The sequence below is a fragment of the Poecilia formosa genome, unplaced genomic scaffold (assembly GCF_000485575.1).
Source record: "Poecilia formosa unplaced genomic scaffold, Poecilia_formosa-5.1.2 Scaffold64, whole genome shotgun sequence".
NCBI classification, from domain to species: Eukaryota; Metazoa; Chordata; class Actinopteri; order Cyprinodontiformes; family Poeciliidae; genus Poecilia; species Poecilia formosa.
In genome coordinates, this window is record NW_006800003.1 from 2,018,793 (window position 1) to 2,041,565 (window position 22,773).

General features: G+C 41.2%; 1 protein-coding gene across 1 annotated transcript in view; it reads right to left on the bottom strand.

Annotated features, from left to right (window-relative positions):
• Positions 1–22,773, bottom strand: part of stau2 (staufen double-stranded RNA binding protein 2) — an 85,600-nt gene that overhangs the window by 19,508 nt on the left and 43,319 nt on the right. The window contains exons 12-13 of the mRNA XM_007554610.2: positions 18,625–18,995; positions 7,596–7,709 (exon numbers count right to left, since the gene is read on the bottom strand). Coding sequence (XP_007554672.1) covers positions 7,596–7,709; positions 18,625–18,995 — 485 coding nt within the window. The remainder of the gene's footprint in view (positions 1–7,595; positions 7,710–18,624; positions 18,996–22,773) is intronic.

Consider the following 22,773-nt stretch of genomic DNA (forward strand, 5'->3'; position numbering starts at 1 on the left):
GCCTAAAGGAGTTTGCAGACTGGCTCAGCGCGTAGCAGCAACAGATGAACGCTCCCGCGAGCCAAATACTTGGATCCCTTCGCTCAGCTGCGGTTTGATGTCTGGCAAATGTTTAGTTTTATCTCCAAACTTTTTTTATTTTTATTTTTTGGCTTGTCTTTAATCGTGCTTTTGAACTGGAAGGATGTTCAACAGAATCCAGAGATGAAAACACCCATTTGTCCCGATTTTTCCACTACAGTCACGCAGCTGTCAATATCTCCATAAATTATACGCACCGACAGTTGCACAACCTCGTTAATATCCAGACTTTACGTTTGGGTTTAAAACTACAATAACAAAAATTAAAGGGTTAACTCCAAAAAGATTGGTCGCCTACTGAAAAAGAAAAAAAAAACATCTTTCACATTTTAACCGTTGGATGTGGATATTTTGGGCATTTTAATGATTTAGGACACCTCCAGGTGCTGAGCTTGGTTACACAACACTGGTACATAAAGACGAGACAGGCAAGACAGATAAGCAGGGAGGAGAAGCCATCCGACAGCTGCTGGCCTGGTTGGGTAACACTCAGGCGGGACCCCCCGTGAAGAGCCCGGCCTGGAGTAACGTCTGCGGGGCAGTCGGGGAGGAAGACTTCAAACGCAAGGCTTGTTCAACCTCTGGCCCTCCACAGCTCCCTCTCCCTCTGTTCTGCTCGGCTCCATGGGGGACCTCTGAAGACCTGGCCAGCAGTTGCCTTTTCTACTGGTCTCTGCTAGACTTTGCGAAGAGAGAGTAGGTATCACTGCTGGCATTCTAAAAGAAGTTCAAGCTACGGTGTAGTTTCACTTACAAATGGGTAAATAATAAGGTCGTGCTCCTCAACGAATTTGTCCGAACGGACCTGCGTCACCAAAAAGACAGGAGTAAAAGACGTGCTTCTCTGTTTTTACAATTCTCAACGAATCAAAGATGAAAAGTTTAAAGAGTATTTCTACTCGGTTCCCAGAGTCGAGGTTCTGTAGAACCGTCCGTTCCTTAAAGCTTAGATTTGTAGCCCGAGCCAAACATGACCTGAAATTTGGGCCGGGCTTTGCAAGAATTATTTGCGTGATTATCGGGTCCTGGTGGGTCTTCATCGGGTCCTGGTGGGTCTTCTGAAGTGTGTTTGACAAGACTGCAATACCACATTAATCTACTTATTATAGCGAGTTGAGGACGTATTGTAAGTAGGGTGAAGAAGTTAACCAGACAAACGCTGGAGGAGCGGCGGAGATAAGACTCTTTCAATCACACGTCCCAGATGATTTGCACTTGACTCACCCTGTGGTGAAAACAAGCAACAAGACTGAGTTGGGAGACGTTAAGCAAAAGCTAAAAGCGGGAGAAGTAACACTGCTTACATTAATGGTGGTCTATATGTTGGGTTTACTTCGGGCCTATAATTAAAGTTGATCAGTCGGGTCGGATCAGGCTAGTTCAGGATCGGGTTGGATTTCTTTAGGTCCAATCTAAACTCTACTGTCCCCGCAATATCACAAGTCTCTTAAGGTGTGACAGTAAGAACCTTTTCACGTCGGGAGCAGAAACAGCTTCACCCCGTATTTAGCTCCGTCATTCTTCCTGTCAAACCTGAGCCGCTTCCCTGTTTATGTTTTTGGCACAGACTCTGAAAGTGGTGCTGTGGATTTCTGGATCCCCTCCAGAGGTTTACAGTTGTGCCATACTCTCTCAATTTCCTGGTGATGGACTGAACCGAACTCAAGTTAGTTGCTCATCATTTAGGATATTGTTTTAGAACTGCATCCTGCCGTAAAAGGTCTCTACAATTTATCCTTTAAGTGTCAGCTGTGTTCCTTGGTCTCCATAATCTTGTTTGTCATCTAATGTTCTCCAGCAACCCTCAAGTCTTCACAGAGCGGTTATGTGTATGGCGAGAATAATGGCAAACAAATGCAGTGGATTGTAATTAGGTATAATGGCGCAGATGAGGCAGCATATAAATACACTTCACAGTTTTCAGATTTTTATTAGTCAAGACTTAAAAACAACAACCATAACAATAAAAAAAACAAAAAAAAAAAAAAAAAAAAAAACGCGACTTATTTGCCTCCCAAAATAACAATTATGGTTAGCGAGGAGTTTCATGTCGTTCTATCACATAAAACCCCAATAAAATAAATTACGGTTCAAGGAAGTAAGTAGGTACATTAGGGCAGAGAGTATTTTTGCATGTGGTTGTAAAAGTCAGGGGTGGGAACTGCAATAAAAGCAACAATGTGGCCGCCTAATTTCCCCTCACTGCAAACATCATACCCACCTTCTGCATGATTACAGCCAAAAAGACCATTATGGAATGTCAGCATCTTGTAATCAAACACAGTTTTTTACCAACAAGTTCCTTAGGCTCTCTGCCGAGGCAACGTTTCTCCAACTTTAGGGAGGTTTTGTATTGGCAGAGGACTTGAGGGATTATCTGTGTGTTTACAGTCGTGTAAAGAAAGAGTCAAAGGTGCAGGCATGTGACCAGAACTGTGTTTTGGTACAAGCAGGTTTGGCTCTGTAAGAGCGTTTTCACTACAATAAAACTACTTCTGTAAATGAAATCTTTTTAATAGTTATGAAGATCTGTAAATTTACTGCAAAAAAAACAACAAAAAAAAACAAAAACAAAAACAACCAACCTAAAAGCATGTCAGCAACACGTTTTAATCCTGACGCAGGATGGCTAAAATATCATATCAAATCAGTCAAAAAGTGCTCCTGCCGCAGGAGATCCAAGCGGCCACAGCTGATGATCTGGGCGATGTGGGGGGGGACTCAGCTGAGGACGAATCTGCACGCAAAGCAGCCATAAACACCCCCAAATACACACAGACACACACAGGATCTGGTGGCAGACAACAGTCACCCTGTCATCTTCGATTGCAGGTCGCACATGTTGGGCCAGCAACACCTCGCACAAAGCAGAGAGGGCCTCAGCCCCCCTAGCGTCCCCCTGCCGCCATGTGGAGACTGCCAGAGAGTTATTTCAGCTCAAAAGAGCAAACACAGAAATCAGTCTGTCAAAAAGGCTCGCAGTGATGCCAAACGTCATTGTCTGCAGTCTATAATACACAAATGTGATTGGGGTCACATCTAGTCAGAGCGGGTGTAATAAAAAACAGCAGAGCCAAAATGATGCGGAGCAACTTGCAGGTTTACGATGAACTGCACTTCTAACACGAGGCCATCTGAGAACAAACCTGCATCTTAATATAGGAAGTGAGGAACAGCAACAGGAAGCCTGTTTATCTTCTCACTCATGCGGATTATCTATTAAATCTATTAAACGTCTCTTTATTTTGGTTCCTATCAGACGGGGGGGAAGTTTGAGGGAACTTTTTGAGCTTCAGGCTACTTTCCGAAGCCCGTAGGCTCACATGTGTTCGGCAGATGGCACGGAGTAAATGGCGCGGATGTTATTCAGCTGTATACGTCTCTCACAGACCCTCCAAGAATGTCCGCACGAGGCCAAGCATTATGGGATCTGAGGGCTGCGCTGTCTGCTGCCGGTAAGGGATTCAGTCTGCGGAGGTTTCATTTGGATAAAATGCAGACAATGTTTGTCATTAAGGTTAAGTCTCCAATAAAGACTTAACCTCAAGTCTCTGTTGATTCAATCTTTAACTGAATCAAAGATCGGTAAATCTGTGATTCAGTCTGCTAGTTATTTGAAGATTTCCTTTAAGTGTCTTCCAAGCCTTAGGTCTGACTTACCTTCCTTCTTTTAGCCCTTTTTTTTTTATTAACTTACTTCGTCTCTCCGTTATCTTCCTTATTTCGACCCTAAAATCAATAATTTTTTTCAGACTCCCTCCTTTACCTGTTTGTTCTTCCTTCCTTTGTCAGTTTTCATTGGTAATTGCAGTTTTGGAGGACCTCATGCGTGGGCAGAGAGCTTCACAGACCGAAAAAAATAAAATAAAAAATAGAAAAATCTGCCTTAAATTGTCACAGTTAACACAGCTGAACAAATCCAGGATTTTTTTTGTGTGTTTTTTTTGTGTGACAAATTTCATAGGTATAAAATGAAGCAACACACAAGGAACAATGGGTGTGAGTACATATTTCTTAGAATACATCCTACAGTATGTCATCCTATATTGCATCACGTCTTGTGTCATATCTCTGATAGAGCAAAAAAAAAAACGCACAAAAAGTTTTAGGTCAATTTCAGTGCAGCTCCTCCTAATTGCCTGTTTCATTATTTCTAGGGAACTTAAGTTTGACCTATGAGTCAATCGGGCAGCCAAGGAAATAGACTTCATCCCCCTCAATTCTACGACAACTTTGAAAAAAAGACGGCGATTATCCAGATGACACACAAGAGCTATTAGTTGAAAACTTCACACACACTACATGATCCACTGAAGGCTGGAGCATTTCTCAGGTGGAGTTTTAAAAATATATATCTCAACCATGATTCGTCTGTTTCTTGATTTTTACTTTTCTGTCTACCACTTGTTTCCTTTGTTGGGTAAAATTACTGGAGGAGAAATTACTAAAGAAAATCTGAGTAAGTAAATGACCCTTTAAAACTATTTATCAATAACATGTTAAAATATTACAATTCAGGCTTCCTTGCTCAGAAAGGACAGCACATCTAATGTGTCTTTAATAAAAAGATAATCATTGTATATTGTCTAAATTAAAGCAAAAAAAAAAACAGGAACACAGAGAAACTGAATATAATTAATATGATTCATGAAGAAACAATGATTCGGATTCTACTTTCTGAAACAGACAAATGACTAATGTGGTTTTTTGGTTTTTTTTTTATGTGTTTGCAAACTCATTCATACGTGCATATTTTTACAGAGAGAGATGAACAGAGGATTTCCTTTGGCAAGAGATCTCTATCAGTTTCTCCCATCAACGTGACGTAAATCTCCACGGAAGCGCAGATAAGCTGCAGGAACACCCCCGCCCTCCGGACACGTCCAGGTTGACTCCGACTGAGCTGTGTGCGCAGCTCCCACAGGCTCCAGGAAAGGTGTTTGATCAGATGTTAGTGAAGCGATCCCCTGGTCTATCTCATCAAATTTACAGCATCTACCTGCAGAGATCCATTTGCAAAGCGAGCGTGGCCGAGCGAGTGGGTGACGAGGGTCGCACGTGTCCCGGAAAGCGCGTGGGAATCTGATAAATTGTGGATTTTAAAGTGTCACATAAACAAAACGCTTCATGATGCGTAGGCCACGAATATCAAAAATAGGAAATGAAAGGCTTGCAATTTGTCACTGTGTGCAGTGATCTACATATCTATACATCTAAATGTAAGGTTTGTTTGAAATAAATAAAGTATTATATGTTATTTTTCTTAAGTGCTCCAAAAAATATTATATTATATTACACAACACTTCTTCATAACATAAAAATTTTTTTTAGATGTACTTGCAAGTTGCTTAAGTTATTAAAACCATAATCTATTTTATTGGGAGTTTATGTGGCAGACCAGCACAAAGTACACAGATTGTTTCCACATCTGTGTCCAAATAAAAATATTGGAAGTGTGTGATATATTTGTATGAAGTCAGAATAGAAAAACAATCCTTGTCTACCAGCCTGAGAAATCTAATTGAAATATTTTAATTTATTTTTTGATTATTCTTTGCAAAATAACCCAAGTTCAGTCAGACTTAACAGAGATGGTCAGTAAATAAATAAAAAAGTACATTTACCTCTGGACTTTGGACTACTTTAACACATAGATAGATGCTCAATAGGAATTGATCTAAAACATTTAATCGGAGCTCGAAATGCAAGTCCAGTTAAGTCCCAGGTGTTTTGCAGCACTTAACAGCTATTTCTTCCAGGAGTGCTCTGTATCTGGTTTCATCCATCTTCACATCCAACCAGCTTCCCTTCCCCCACAGAAGCAATACAACACAGCATGATGCTGCCATCACCACATGAAATATTGGGAATCACGCCCACACAGACCACAGTATATGTTGTTGTTTTTTTTCTTAGATTTCTTTGGCACTAGTAGACTTTATCACTCAGTAATCTGAAAGAAGGGGGAATTCGTGCGGCAACTGATCCAAGTCTGGGAACTGAACCAGGAAAGCTCTACTGACGACTACAGTGAGTTCCCCGAGTGTAGCGTGGACAGAAATTCTCAACACTTTTCAAATGTTTACTTTATTATTTAAAGTGTCAAATACCCCCGGTCCTTTGTTCTTTCCGCACCGCTTTGTGTTCATCTGCACCCATTAAAACAAATTTGTGACGTGTGAGAAAATGTAGAAAAGCTCAATCCTTATTTTTTTTTTCCTTTTTTTTTGCAACATACCGTATTTCCAATATCGCGGCAGCGCTCAACGGTGGACCCGGCAAAACGAGCGACGCCTTGAGGTCTGTTCGTATGGCAGGATTTCAAGGGCTGCTGACGTTGACCCCTTATTGTTAGATGCTCCCTTTGTGGTCGAACTCGCCACTGTACTGAGCGAAGGAAAAGAAAGGCCTTCTCTAACAGTCGGTCATGCCCCAGTGCTCCTGGCAACAACAGGTCCCAAGGACGCAGACCTGCCTGCCCTATATTGGCTCGGCTCTCCATTAGCGTTGGCGACACCAGCCCCCTGTCAGCTGTCCCATTCGGGGCCGGGCCGGCCCTTTATTAAAGCTTTGATGGCCGCTGAACAAAGGGGCGTCCTATGTTTAGATGATAGAATGTAAGCAACTGGTTTTCTGCTTGGGCAACGCAAGACAAAGAGCCTCCTTCTGAATACAGCGGAGTACGCAAGCGAGAATGAGTGAGAAAACTGGAGAGGGAGGAAGGAGGAGAAAAAAAAAAGGAGGAATTTGCCCTAAACTTGGGAAGAAATAACAGATTTCTGCGTGAGGGTTTCTTTGATGGCATGGAAAAACTTTGCAGCTGGCCAAGACGCTTTGAGAGTAACGGTTAAAGTCCCAGAACCCAAAGAGTAAACATTATTATGGTGTGTTAAGCTGGAAAATCAAAACTGAAGTGTAAAATGTCTGAAGTACAAATTTACTATGCAATCAGCTACATATAAACCAAACAAAAAGTAAACATTTTGTACTGTTTTATATTGACTAATGGCTTATATTTATAAACTACAATGACCTTTTGTAAATGAATTACAAAGCGTCTTTAGCTAGATGTGTAGCAATTCCAAATTAATATTTTATATTAAAATGTTGCTTCTTTTTGCGGCCACACTTTTTTTTTTTACATTAAAGATAATGAAAGTGATAAAAAATGAATGTCATATCTCTGGAATACAATGAGGAAAACAGTCCGATAACTGCTGCATTTGTCCTTTTTCTTTCTTTTCACCCCAAAACTGTTAAAACCACAAAAAAAGAAACAATAAGAGCCTGAGATTATATATCCTCAGTTATTTACAAAAACTGTTATTTAAAAAAAAAAAAAAACTGCATTTGCTAGATAAACTCTCTTTCTCTGTTCATACGAACTGAATGGAGAAAAGCATTTCTTTCGTTTTTTATTTATTTTTTCTATCCACTCCCAGTAATTCGTGTGGTTGCATTAAACACGCAAGGGGCCCCAACTGTCAGCTCGTATGTTTGTTTTGCTCACATACCTGGTCATGGCTGGCTTGTAGGGTGCTCCCGGTGCCGTGGAAAGTCATTTGCACTGGGGACAGGGTCAGATAGGTCACAAAATCCTTCCCACTCTGCGCGTCGCTGTACTGCACCTGAAAAAAAAACAGTAACAAACGAATTCAGCAGCGAGTAGAGAAATAAAAACACGATAATTCCCTCAGAAAGGAGGCGCTTTGAGGTTGCATTTCGTATCATAGACCAACACGGTATAGAACATGAATGGGAAAATGGAAATGCTTTTAAAGATGGTTTGCAAATATTGGTGAAAATCTTCACCAAATTGTGTTTCTATTACAAAGCCTGTGATTTATATTACTAAGTCAATTAACTGAATGTCAAATTATAAAGAGCTAAATAATTTTCATTTTGATTCTACATTTTTTTAAGGATAATTTCGTTTCCACATTTGAGAAATCATAATCCATTGTATACATGGTTTCCATTGTGTTTTTTTATTTATTTATTTATTTCCTTTTTATTTTTTATTTTAGTTGGGGTTTATTTTGAATCTTTAAAACATCTTTCAATCGTAGAGTTAAGTATTCTTTGCAAAATTAAATTGTATTGGTCTCTGAGAGGGTGAACTCACATTATTATGCCATTAACAGTACATTACTTGAAAAATGGTCTCAAAATAACAATATCATTGTTTATTGCAATAATCACTGGGACCAATTCATGGTCCAACAAAACTTGCTACCATGACAGGCCTATGTATTACTCCAATGCTATTACATCAAATATCAAATGCACCACAAACACTTTTTTCTGATTTTAGCTGTCGGCTTTCTTTCGCTTCACAACAGAGCACAACTTCATGATGGGATGGCTAAAAAAGAAAATGTTTCGAATTGAATAAGCACTGAAATTTGTCATTGTAAAAGGCTCTGCAATTCTCAACAGTTTTACGCTCAATTACCCAGCAACACACAGGAACGGCAACAGATGAAGAACAAGTGAAAGTGCATCTGTCTGTGATTGAGAGGGGGCATCCGAGGTAGAGATCGCGTCGTGAGCGACCCCTCTGAATCGAGAGGTCAACTCCGCAAGCATTCCTAAATGCTGTGCAATCAGGACTGTTATGACATGCTGCTCCTCTGGGACAGGCTGCTCCTGAGATGGAAGAGCTTTTAGTTAACAGTGGCTGCTTAGCCTGCCCTACTTCTCACTGGCTCCGTCCCAGGGCTCGCCTGTGGACTTGCATGAGTTTATATGTGTTTGCCTGGCCTACTTCTGCCCAGGACAGCTGCAGGCATCTTAATAAATAGAACACTATGAGAATTGAAAGAACTAATACCAAGAGACGGAGGCGCTGAAGGACAGAGGGGTTTTCTGTTAAAAGTTTGTGTTACGTTTGTGTTAATGTACAGACTTGGACTGATTTTGTTAAAAGTTAAATGACAGAGAAACACAAAGTAGTCAATTAATTAGTGGAAGGAAAAGGTTTTCAAAAGGATGGTGCGCAACATCATCAACAACTCTGGGGGTTATCCGCTACCAGATTTGACATCCAGCGACTCGAAATGTTTTGCACGGTCTTCTTTGCCAAACAGCGGAGATTGGATGCAGAGCATATGTAATTATCAAACAAGAGCTCTTAATTAAATTTAGGCCTGAACTTTGACTGGGCCATTTTAACACATGCATATGCACTAATCTATGCCATTCCTGTATTGGTTTAGTCCCTCGTCTTCTAGCGGATTTTCTTCCAGGATTGCCCTGGAAAAACTGTATAAGATCACAAGAATGAAGTCATAATATTAAGAGGATAAATAATAAATTTTATGAGGACTCCAACACACACACACACACACAAAAGGAGGAATTTTGAGAAAGTTATACTTTCACATCAGCATCAAATTATTACCAGTAGCAGGACTTTAAAAAGATTATTTGAAAAAGATCTACATGAAATAAGCTGGCTATGTCGGATCCTGATAACTAAGTTTGTTTATAACTAAAATTACTGTTTTTTTGTAATCTTAACATGTTTATTCAGGTAAAATTGTGACCATACTCTCAAAGTTAAAAAAGAAAAAAAAAATTAATAGTCTCACCAATATATTCATTATTTCTACTTATTATGTGGTCATTTGTGTTGATCTGTTACTTAAAGATCCCAATAAAACACAATGAAAGTTTGTGGTCATAATGTGATGAAATGTGAAAAAGAGGGGTTGCTCTCGCAAGGCTCTGTACTCTGGACTTTCTACGGTGCACAGGAAACTTCGACCTCACTGGGAAAATATGATTTTGCACAAAACGATGACGCAAAATCATTTTTCACATACTTTAAAAGGATCCAATGAAACAACAAGCTTGTGGAAAAAGGATATCGGCTTTTGAATTCAAGCGTAATGAACGTCCTGGCTCCCAATCTGCATATTTATGTTGGCAGAAGCGTTTTTCAAGTCTTTTAATCACAGAAAGTCATAAAACAAGCCTCTGCATGCAGACGTGTGCTTATTTTTCTTTGAGTGCCCTAAATCTCCTCACCGCATCAAAGTTTTATCTTATCAAGGCCATTATTTGATGGCTGTACAGGCTGAGCTTGTGTGCACGCACAAGTGCGCACACACAGCGGCTGTATATGATCTGTGACTGAAAGCTTCCAGAGTGGGGTGTGTGCGTGCGCGCGTCTTTTCTCTCCGGATGAGTTACGATCAGGCAGCCAGACACATGGAAGTCTGGCTGCCTGATCGTAATTCACACTCAAGCACGGAGCGATATGAACATGTTTCCATGAAAACACGAACAACCGTGCGATGCTACATGCGGTGCATACACAGAGCACATGCTGGCATGCATGCGTGTGCGTGCGTGCACACCTGCTGGTGAGCCGGGCTCCCAGTGATAAACTGTGGAACGCTATCTGCTATGAGTATGACTGATGAATGTAGTAAAGTCAGCCATGGAAAAGAAAAAAAAAAAAAGAAATGCCTTCCCAGACGGGTAATCTCCAATAAATTCTCCAGACTTTAACATAAAACGAGAAAAGGGGCAAAGATGTATGAGGGAGAAAAAGAAAAAGATGACAATACCAAAATTTGGTAAAAGATTTATGCTGGAAAGTTTGGAGATGCTGTACATGAATGAGTTAGGTGAGAAAGCATGGAGTGTTTGTTTATATGTGACTGCCTCAAATTCTTCATTGGATAGTAGGCTGAGATACGTGACGTAATCATGATGAACCGTGGGCACTTTGCTCCAATCATCTGCTGCAAACTGTCAAAACTTCAGCTGAAATAAGTTGACCTTCTCTAAAGCATTATTTCTTTTAAGTTAAATGGTGTTCATTCACAAAAAAAAATCCCTGTTATGGAACAATATAAAACAAAATTAGATTTCTTGGTAATAAAACTGAAATATCATATTAATTATTATTCTCCATTTGTGTCCTTTCTAGGAGATTCCTCTTTGTTTTGCTCTTAGGAATGATATCTGTTAAAATGTTCCTGTAAAGTTTCATAAGGGTTCATCATTGCTAAGAATGGTGGTGGAAGAATAATGTTGCGGAGATGTTTTAATATCAACAGTACTCGTCAATTTAAGAAAAATGTAGAATTTAAATTCACCTCTTTCCTTTCAATGAAGATTAAAACTCATCTCCAGCACACTGGTCAATCTAAACAGGCTTGGGAACAAATGAAGCAGGGTAGCTTTATGCTTGTAGCACAGATAAAATGTTGTTTATCATTCATTCCCAGCCACACATCAATTAGTAAATACTGACTAATTTACTTAATTTTTTTACCTTTTAATGATTTTCTACATCTTCTGAATTCCACTGCAAAGAATATTGAATACTAGAGTTAACATGTAAATAAATCTTGTTTTGTAAATTTTATTGATTTTTTTTTTCTGATTTCCTCCACTTCATTCTCTTTCCTCTTGATTTCTGATCAAAAACAGAACGCTAAACATGATGAGGTCAAGAAATGACTGAAAACTGGCAGGTCACCAAAAATCACCCGTGGGTTCTACAATCCTGGTGGCTTTTTTATTTCTTGACAAAACAGTCAATAAATCTGACCACTTTGAGGATTAACCACCAACTCTTTAAACGAAGGCAGGAAACAAAGTTGACTGACCCGTCAGCGTCTACACAGGATCATTTCATTTGTAATGATTTGGCGGAAACCGAAATAACGAGCGTCTTAAAAACAAGCAGCCCCTTTCTCAAATGCTAGCCGGCCTGTTTTGAGTGCATCTGTGAGCGGATGCATTCTAAACAGGCCCGACTAATCATCCCTGGTCCCATCACAAAAAAACAACCTCTAATCCACTTCCTTTGGAGACAAAGAAGCAGGAGAGTTATGCAAGGCCTGCAATTGATCGGTGGCACTAATGTGGAGCGACCTCTGACATCTGGCTTCTAAAGCTGGACGGCTCATCTTCCAATGGCCCTCTTCATTCAAGCAAATGTAAACATGCACAAAACAAAACAAAACAAAACAAAAAAAAAACCCACAGTCACTGTTCATGAAGCTTGGCAAAATCTATGTTACATAAACAATTATGTAGGTCAACACCCTTAGTTTAAAATCAGAAATGAAATGTTGGGGAGCAGCGAGAGAAGCCCACACAGATCCTGAAGATGAAGTTTCACAACGCTGTAAGAGTATCTTCTAGAACAAACACTGAACCGGAGGGCTGTTGCATTATTTGCTTGCTTAAATACGAGGATTTCACAACAACGTGCAGCTAGTAGGAAATAACATTGACTTCATAGTTGTCAAGCCTCTGCTGAGAGAATCTGGCAAAGATCAATTAGGCTCCAAAATAAGCCACTTCATTGGAGTCAAGAGGTTTCGAGTGGACTGTTGATATTCTCTGGACTTCCAGGAATAGCAGGATGTGGAGGCCGAACAAAGGTGCTCCTCCTGAAACGCACTCACCACCAAAAGTCTTTATGAAAACGAGATCCTCAGTTCGAAATAAACTCGGCTGCGTTCCCATGACGTCTCGTTTCAAAGGAGATTTGTTTCGGTTTTAATTGCGAGTGCGAGCTGCGCAGGTTTAGCAAATTACTTTTTCGGAAACAGTTTTCAACAGGAACGTCGATGGGTATGCTCTGTCCCGTAAAATATCCCCCTGTAAATAAAGTATGTTAGCAGAGTAACATTTAATAATATTTAAGTTAGTATTTGCTGCGTGATTTCAAGACAAACTGTACATTTTCTGTACTATCTTCCTGACGTAGGGCAGTAATAGTGTTTTGGGGAAGATCCTGCTGGCAAAACTCAAACATCCATGAAGATTCAGTCAAAGACAACAGCACAAATTTGTGTTTTTATGTTTCCCCCCCTCTCACAGAACAGTCATGGGAACGCTTCGAAACTTGTCTTGTGACAAGAGCTCATTGAGTACAGAACGACTTAAAACTGGAGGAAAAATGCAGGCCTAGAGTTTTTCTGAGAAACTTGCGTGAGGACATAATGAAAAGTATTGTTTCAGATTCCAAACAAAGTGCCAGGGTGAACACACCCTCCGTCTCTACGTGCCGAGCCTGCGGTGGCACACAACCGCCACTGCTGCCAAATGTCAGGAATTCAATGAAATATGATCAATACTATCAAAATACACGAGAACAAAGGCGAGGAAAAGCGATTATGCTGCATATTCAAATTAGCAAAAAAATGCAGCGCTGGCACTTGAGGGTATTTGATTTAAAGGTTCGCAAATGGGCTTGATTGCGGCGCAAAAACATCACTGCCGAGTTTTGCTAAACGCACGCAGACGCAGGCATGCGCGTCGACACGCACACGGAGGGCCACCATGTGAGCAGAGACTGTGCGCCGAGCCAGCAGAGCATTAGCAGTCTGATTTATACCACAGACAAAACTTGTTTTCGAAGATTGCTCTTCACACAAATATGCCGCAGACTGCAGCTGGAAGCCATCACCGGGGGCCGCAGAAATAAAGCGTGGTGGGATTAGCCACCCCAAAATGTATTTTCTAAAGCAAATCCCAGAGTAAACAGAGAGCGGAGGAATGAAATGATGACAAGGAGATTGGAAACAAACTGTTGGTCTTTGAGCGCTTGCAGCAGATCATGCATTTGATCTCGATAAGAGAGAGAGAGAGAGTGAGCAGAGGAGATCAGGGAGGGAGAAAAAAAGGTGGAAAAAAAAAAGGGTGTGTTTTGTGTAAGCTCAGAAACTGCCAGGCAGTGTACTAGGTGTAGTCGGCGCCGCTTGATGTGGTTTTTCTACACGGCCAAAGGAGGAAGCGGAGAGAGGGAAGAACAAACAGTGTGAAAGTGTGAGAAATCCTGGGAACTGGAGTGAATGGATATCAACACCCGCCACCCGGCAAGGATAGTGTTTTCATTAACATGGGATTTCCAACATCACGTTCTGATTTCAGTGCAGCAAAGAGTACATCCCCGCTTTGCCTCTAAATCCGTCTCCAATGTTAAGCTCACCACGACCCCGCTAAAAGAATCTCGGCTGATTAGCATCTCGGATTTGTTGTTTTGGACGGAGAGAGGCTATGAAACAGAGGATTTATCTCTTTAAACATGACTTGGAATGTCGAATAAAGCAGGTTGATCTATTCCCTCAAACTCTCGAGAAACATTGAGGGGTTTCGTTTCCACCCTCAGTCTTCAAAGATTCTGTGCCACTGAATTTTTAATATTACCTCAGTTTTTAGAGTAAAAGATCTAATGCCCAATGTCGATAATAAAACCCGACAGGCTGGTCAAAATGAAACAATAAACAAAGCGGTTCTTGTCATATTTTCCACGGCAGTGCAGGAACAGCATCAGGAGTGGCGTAACCTCAGAGTGGGGCTACAAAGGTGTCACATCTGCTGTTGGTGCCAGTTACCAGGGAATATGGCTTATGGAAAAGGCCGCATGCTGTTCACTCATTTAGTTATAAATGCAACAGAGCCAGTTTATTTTACAACGTATAGAAAAAGCATGCAACTAGATTTAATTCACATCATCTGTTGAAACCAAATTTTTACTCTATAAAAAGAAAGAAAGAGGAACTTTTCTTTCTTATTTCCTGACCTTAAATCTTATTCGACTTTTTTTTTTTTCCTTTTTCAACACAGTTAGAGCAACTAAAATAATTTTTCTTGGTAAACGCCAGAATAATGAGCTATAATTTTTATTTTATATTCTCCTGCTAAGTTTAGTATGCTTTAGATTATTTGGGAAAGCACAGGTGATGACATCGTGGCTACGTCAGCTTCTGACTCACAACGTCGGAGTTAAAACGAGGCACACCCGCCACCCGGCAAGGACAGCGTTTTCATTGGGTGGGTATTTTAACGCAACACCTCAAACACACTGTGTCCTTCTGTGGCGATTATAGGTAAAATCCAAAGAAACCAGGGCAAGAAAGCAGGAAGGGAATTGTGGACCTTAACTTCTTGAAAAGTGTGGCTCACTCCTAACATAATTTCCACAAAACATGACGATGCCATTAAAAACTCTACGGCTGTGTCCAACCGAGACACAAAAGAATGTGTTTTTAGAGTGAAATGTGCATTATTCACCCCAAAAATGTGAAGCTGTGTGTATTTGTCTCCAGAGAAATGAGTGCTGAAGTAACACAGCCTGGAAGGCCACTCAGAGAGGAAGAGGGTTTTACTATAAAAGCAGCAGCAAGGGCAGGGTCAATGCAGCTGCTATCAGGAGATTTTGGAGCACTTTGTGCTTCAATCTGCTGAAAAGCTTTATGGAGATGGAGATTTCATTTCTCAGCACGACCTGGCACCTGCTCACAGTGCCAAAACCACTGGTAAATGGTTTACTGGTTTATTGAGCACAGGCCTGCCAACTCTCCCGACCTGAACCGCATAGAGAATCTGTGGGATATTGTGAAGAGAAAGTTGAGAGATGCAAGACCCAAAACTCTGGATGAGCTTAAAGCCGCTATCGAAGCATCCTGGGCCTCCATAACACCTCAGCAGTCCCACAGGCTGATTGCCTCCATGCCACGCCGCACTGAAGGCTGCAAAAGGATTCCTGACCAAGTATTGAATGCATAACTGAACATAATTATTTGAAGGTTAACTTTTTTGGTATTAAAACACTTTTCTTTTATTGGTCGGATGAAATATGCTAATTTTTTGAGATAGGAATTTTGGGTTTTCATGAGCTGTACGCCAAAATCATCAGTATTAAAACAATAAAAGACCTGAAATATTTCAGTTGGTGTGCAATGAATCTAAAATATATGACAGTTTAGTTTTTATCATTACGTTATGGAAAATAATGAACTTTATCACAATATGCTAATTTTTTTGAGAAGGACTTGTAGTCAATTTTGTGGAGACGTCATCTCTGACCCAAATTTAAAAATCTGGTTTAGTTACACCAGTTCTGTCAGGACAAATGGGCCACTCAGCAAGGAAGAAGCCATCACTTCACAAGCAACTTTAAAAAAGATAAATCACAGTGTTTGTTCGGGATGATTATCGGCAGAGTAAAAATGTAGGAAACTTGAAGGGCTGTAAACACCATCCAAGTTTGAGTCTACCATGCCAACTGGGAGGAAAACGGGTGGCAGCGTAATTCTTTTCACAAAAATAAGATGTCACTGTGACGAGGAACGACAAGCAGAAAAACTGAATAAACATTTCAAGAATGCAGTGTCAATGGGAAAACAAATGGAATATAGATAATTTATGATTTACGACAGGTAAATCTACAGCAACAAAATGGCCATAAAGCAAAACCTAAAAAAAAGACGAGGAACTACAGAAAACAAGGAGATTTTTGTCCTAAGTGTCTTTGACTTTCAGCATTTTTTTTTTTTTCCCTTTTTGTCTCTGTCCTACTTTCACGCTCTCACATGTCCACTGTGGCAACAACACAGCAACCAAATTATTAGGACAAACAAAAACTCTGGAACAGGTGCCAATATCTACGCTCCGAGCTACCGCCAGAAAAACACTGTTGCTTAGCCGCTCCGAGTTTCCCCCCTGCGGCTGTTTTCCAATTAGATAAAGAAAAAAAGGCTTAGCAGGTAGACTCGAGCTTTTGTCTCCTGAGAACGCCCTCGGTGCTGGCCAGGTTTCCTTAATTCATTGTGCCGCAGTCACTGTAATCTGCACACTTGGATAACATAATGACATTACAAGATTTCTAATCCAACAACGACGGCATTATCGAGTTTCAAACAAAAAGAAAAATCGATTAGTAGACCGTGCAAATAGAAAGGCACTTGGACACAAAGAATCAAGCGATGGGATTTTGGTTAAATATTAAAAATCAGTGATGACCAGCGACGTATAAAGCTTAGAGGGTTTGCTCAACACAGCTCTGTAAGCAAGCAGAGGTCTTCATTACAAACCCAGAAGATATGAAACATCCTCTCAAAGGAACACACATTGTCAGCATGTCTCAATTACAGCCTGAATTCTTTGCTTAAGAAACACGAGGGGATCAGCGTGTAAACCGATGCTTGTTTGTGTTTTTACTCCCAGAAATGTCTGCAAGCATTTACAGGCAAAAAAAAAAAAAAAAAAAAAGCACACAACTATGTAATATGTTACAGTAAATATGTTTAGGAAACTACAAGAACGCCAACTTTACAGGCAAGCTTTTGCCCGGCTCATCCGTTCCCACTAAACAGGACCTGCTGTTTTGAGTGCGTGTGTGTGTGTCTGTGTGTGTGTGTGTGTGTGTGTGTGATTGGCCAGGCGGCAGAGCTCTCTCAGGTTACATCCACACAGGAAGGCTAAGAGCAATAACAAAGGCCTTTCAAAGGAACCCTCAGCAGGTTAAGATAAAATGTTTTAGCTCCAACTGATAAAAAGCATCTGCGGCTTAAATGAGCAGGGGCTGGTATCAGCGCGCAGGTATGTACAGATTGAAACAGACAACAGATTCTCTCTCCCCCGGGTGGAAAACACACACACACACACACACACACACAGACCTGGAAGAGGGTGTGTGAATGTGTCTGGTTTGGTACCGACAGACCCACCTGTGAAGCTGGTGCTTTCTCTCCAGGTCCGCTAATGAGAACTGATTGTGCTTTCAGTCTATTACATGATGTTCTAAACACACCGACACTTCAACAACAAACAATCATAAAATACTGCAAACTTATTATTTACTGCACATCTGCTAAATCACAGAATTACATTCATCTGGTTAACTATTTTTTTCGTCGAGATTTTTTTTAAATTTATTTCTTTAAGGTAAGCACAATCCAAAACGGCAAAGAATGCACTTTTGCAATTATTTGAGATGCACCAATCAATTCGCCAGAAAGGAATTGGCCACCTTGAACGGTTCTGGCCAGAGATTGACAGGTTAAATGGCTCGTAATCAGGTTTGTTTCATCTCACTTTCACTTTCCCTCTCCCATGTAGAAGTGGCGATCTATAAACACGTCAACCAACAGCTCTGCTGCGCTCGCTAACTTAAAAACAAAGCAGATATGAATCTAGAAGACCTTTTGATGCATAAAAAGGTGATAATGCTGTCATACCTTCATTTTCTAGCACCTCTATCAAAGAACCAGCAGCGTTTTACTTCTCTTTCAAGATTACATGTCTTAAAAAAAACAAAAAAACAAAATTATAATCAGTCAAGATCTGAATTGGTAGTCTTGACTTCAAAGAAACACAAATCTGCATCACGGATGAAAAGCCCATTGGTGCATTTCTAAATAACATATTATTTTACTTTAAAAACAGCTGAGCCAACGAAAGCACGGGGTGCTTTTATTCTTGTTTAACTTTGCAAACTATGACTCTCATATTTATGGCGTGCAGGTTTCATTTCTCATGCAGAGTTAGACATTTTGTTTTATTTTAGCGGTCTCCTCTGTGGTCTGCGCTCGGATAAAATGGCTGCTTCGCTCAAACAAGAACCGGAGTCTACCGCAGTTTAACTAGTATCGCGAAGTACTTGTGTCTTTTGTATACTTCTATCCTCCCTGAGCACCGCAGCAGCGACACGTACGTAAACTTCAGGGACAGAAATTCAGAGGAGAAACTTAAAAGACGCCTTGGCGCCACATCTCTGACTCCTACCTGGAAGCCCTGGATGTGAGCCAGGTAGTCCAGCTGCTGTGCCGGCTGCACAGAAACACTGCAGGCCAGGTTCTTCCCCTTTACGGGCAGCGACCCATCCGCTGGAGGTGACTGGCCGTTAAGCAGCAGCTCTCTGGCCATGGTAGCAGTGGGGCTGGGCGAGGAAGACGAGCCGCTGTAATACGGAGAATGTCCTGGGGGCAGAGGGGCAGTGCAGGACCCCGCGTCTTTGGATGCAACGTAATTGACGGACCCTCCGGTGGCGCTGCCGCCGCCGCTGCTGCCGGTGACTGGTGCGCTGCCACTCTGCTTCCTGCTGGCTTCCATCTCCTGGTAGACGTCGGGGCTGAGGTGGAGCAGACCCTTCTGGGCTGGAGGAATGAAATTGAATAAGAACAATTTTAAATATAACAACTGCATGGATTGACAACAGTGGTCAAAAGATCTGTACCAAAAAGGAAGGAACAATACCGTGAAAACGTGTACTGTTCACACAGATAAAATACATTAGACTTTTTTTCTTGAAAAATTTTGATTTTTCTTTCAAAATTCTTTAGCAACAGCTGTAAAAACCAGGCTATCTGATGGGATATTCCTCATTCGCATCACTACATTGTTTGTCTATATTTTATTTGACCGCAGAAGAGATTAAAAAACACATGGTGGCTTCAAGGTAGCATAGCACGTCTGAGACAAGACAATAAAAAAAAAGAAGAGAAAGACAAAGACAATGTGTCAACAATAAAAATGTCATATTTTAAGAAACTCCACTTATTACTCTGTACATAAAACCCCACTTTTGTGTCTACCGTCCTTATTGAGTTGACTCATTTCACCAACCAAGTGTTTAACAGTGATTTTCCAATTCTTCCCAGAACAAATGCATATCACTGAGATTTTGATCGCTGGCTGTTTGTTTCAGAGCATCACTCATTTATTCTGCCTGCAACCCTGAGTGCGGAAGGAAACTGGACTTCTACTTAGGATCGTCCTGCTGTGGATGACTGAGAATCAACACCAACATTCAGTGTGCAGCGAAACACAAGTCAAAGCGAACGCAACACTTCACTGCTTTGCTTCTGTTTGACTTTATAATGACAATCTAAATATTTCTTGACTTGCTGTTGTGCAGAACTACTCAATAAGACGGCAAACTTGGTTCTTGTAGCTTTTATCGTTGCGAATGTGTTGAAGTCACGTCTAAACAGATTCCTCAGTCGCTCGGTCGTAAACAGACCCACGGCTACTCAGCTAGCGCTGTGAAAAACGTTTGCATCTAGAAAAAAAACGTCTTAGATCTGCTAACAACGTGGGTGGAAGCTAAATATAGATCTTTCAAGTCATACTTTGTGAACAAAAAATGCTCAAAAAATATAATGTTTTTATATTCTGTGCTTATTTTGTCCATAGTGAAAAACAAAAACATAAGAACAATAGGCTCAGAATCTAAAAGTAAAAAATCTAGAGGTCAGAAAATTGCCCTATTTTGATTTTAGATTGTGCATAATTTAAAAAAGATTCGACAAAAGGTTGGACGAAAATTGTATTTTACTGCCAAAACCAAAAAGAAAATGTCATAACATAAATGAATAATAACCTCTTAAAAAACAGGATTTAGAAATAAAGTCCATGGACAACTGCATGTTGTCAGAAAAAGTCGGCTGCGTTTTGAGATACAATTATTTGGACTCATCACTAAAAAGTCAATTTGTTGAACTCAGAGTAATCAGAGTAAAAGGGGCACAAATTTTAGATCCTCATTTCTATCACAGTTGACATTCTGGTATTACATCAGCAGGTCTAAGCTCCATTAATGTATCTTTAGACTTTTACATCAGGTTGACTGCTAAAGCCTCTTTCTCTCTCACTCTCAAACACAAACAGAGACAGAAACAGAGCGTCCACCGATATCAACAGGCCGTCAGTGACTTCATCCCTGATGAGAAACAGCAGTATCAGCTGTCCCACTTTCAACACTCCGTCAATCCCAGAGACCCAACAAAACCTTGATGAATTCTTCTTAAGAAACATTCAGAGCCATTCAGATGCAGGAAAATGAAGCCCTTTACTGTCTGCAAAGCTTTCCGTTAAATAGGAGCTCTGCCACAACTTGCCGAACTAAAGGAGTTTTCTTTATCCAGTTTGGAAACTATTTTACGTTGGTTAGTGATAACACTGTCAAGGGATAGTCATGAAAGACCGAAGGAGGACACAACCTAGAGTTTAATGCTTCCACCGAAGCTGTGAGCTCGAAAGACAAACATGTGAGGCATGTCAAAGGCAGAAGACAGCAGGCAAGGATGTGCTTGTGAGGTAGTTACGATAAAAGAGGATGTGAGGATGAGTGGATGCTAAAACCCCGCGAGGAGCCCGTCCAAGGTCAGCAGAGACAGGAAGACCAGCTGTCTTTGAGTCTGCGTGTCTGTCTGAGGGCTTGTTTCTGCGTGTGCGCGCACGTGCGTGCGTGCGTGCGTGCGTGTGTGTGTGTGTATGTATGTGTGAGTGTGTGTGTGGAGTAACAGCTGGGAGAAAGTGCTGGAGCGAGCGCCATGACTGACAGGCCACTTCCTGTTTCAGTTAACATTTACCATCCACCGCACAACGGCAGAGATTTGCACACTTGTAGTAAACTCATGTCTAAGGTTTCTGGGAACGCGCTGACAGCGATTCCCATTCCGAGCACAAAGAGAGGCTGGCTCTCGTTCCGAAAAAAAAAAAAAAAAAAGAGAGAGAAGAAAACGAAATCCAAGGCTTATTACTCATGCTACAACAAACTGCCCCATCGCCAACCGTGACACAACTTCGAGGATGTTTCTCCCTCCTTTCCCAGGTCATGTTCATGGCTGGAATTTAAATTTGATCGAAAGCTGCACGATGGACGCGGTGGAATAAAATAACAGAAGTCATCCAGCATGACATCAGAATACCGACGGAGGAGTGTGCAATGTGAGGACGACTGCATGTGACTGAGTACTCGAAGCTGATGTCAGATGGTGAGCGTGAGAAGCAAGACAAAGAAACACAGCCAGAGCGAGCGAATAAGCAAGAGTGACGGAGTTTATTTTTGCGTGATGTTGAGACAGCGGTTGTGAAATTTTGTGCACGAAGCAAGAGCGAGTTAGGGAAAGTTGGGTTGGCGGGAGGGGATGGGGTGGTGAACAAGCCAAAGCTGAGAAGAGGAGAGGGGGATAAAAGAGCAAGAGAGAGAGAGAGCTGTGTTGTTCCTGAGGGGGTCCCACCCAGACTCAGTGTCCGGTGGGCCAGGGGAGTGCTGGAAGGAAGCCAGAGCCGAGCATGAGACTGATCGAAAACAGATAAGGCCGGAGCCCGCCGCTATAAATCACCAGTGTGGAGCAAGACCTTTACATAGTTCACGCATGCACACAAACACACATACGGGCGGCAGGAAATGAATTGTGGCAACTCAAGTGAAAAGCCCTGCTGCAGCACCCATGGGAATAAAAGGGAGAAAAATCACTCTTCTTACTTCGTTTTCTTCTGCTTTCTTTTTACGCTCCCTTCCTGTCTTTAAGCCACCCTGTTTGCTGGAGCTGCGTCTTCCGCGGATCACGCGAAGACGCGGTCAAAGGACAGACACGCACACGCGCACACACACACACAGTCTGGAATAAAGGTTGTGAGTGGCCGCGATGTATGTGTGTGTGTGTGTGTGAGAAAGCACTAAAGATACAACAGTAAATGAGCCGCTCATGACACATTCACTGTCCCTCCCCAACTAAATTAGAGGAGAGGAGTTGTGGATGTACTCCATAAATCTTGCGTTGTCTCTCATGGTGAGACACTGTGGTGGTAGCATCATGCTGCGGGGATGCTGTTGTTTCGGTTGGAGTTTCTATCTTATCCTCCATGACAGCAAACCGATAATGAGATGGAATTGGGTATATTTTGCAGCCCTAGCAGAGCAACAAAAGGTGCTCCTGCAAATGACTGAATCAAGACAAATGTACGCCACATGTTTTGGCTTTTTAATAGTAAAGAAAATGGAAAAGCAATAAATTGAAATTATAAGTTGCAATGACAAAATCTGAAAAGTATAGGGTGTTCAAGGCAATGTATATTTGCAGAAGTCCTTTATTTATAACTGCTACATTAAAAAGACTATCAAAAGTCAGGATTTATATATATATA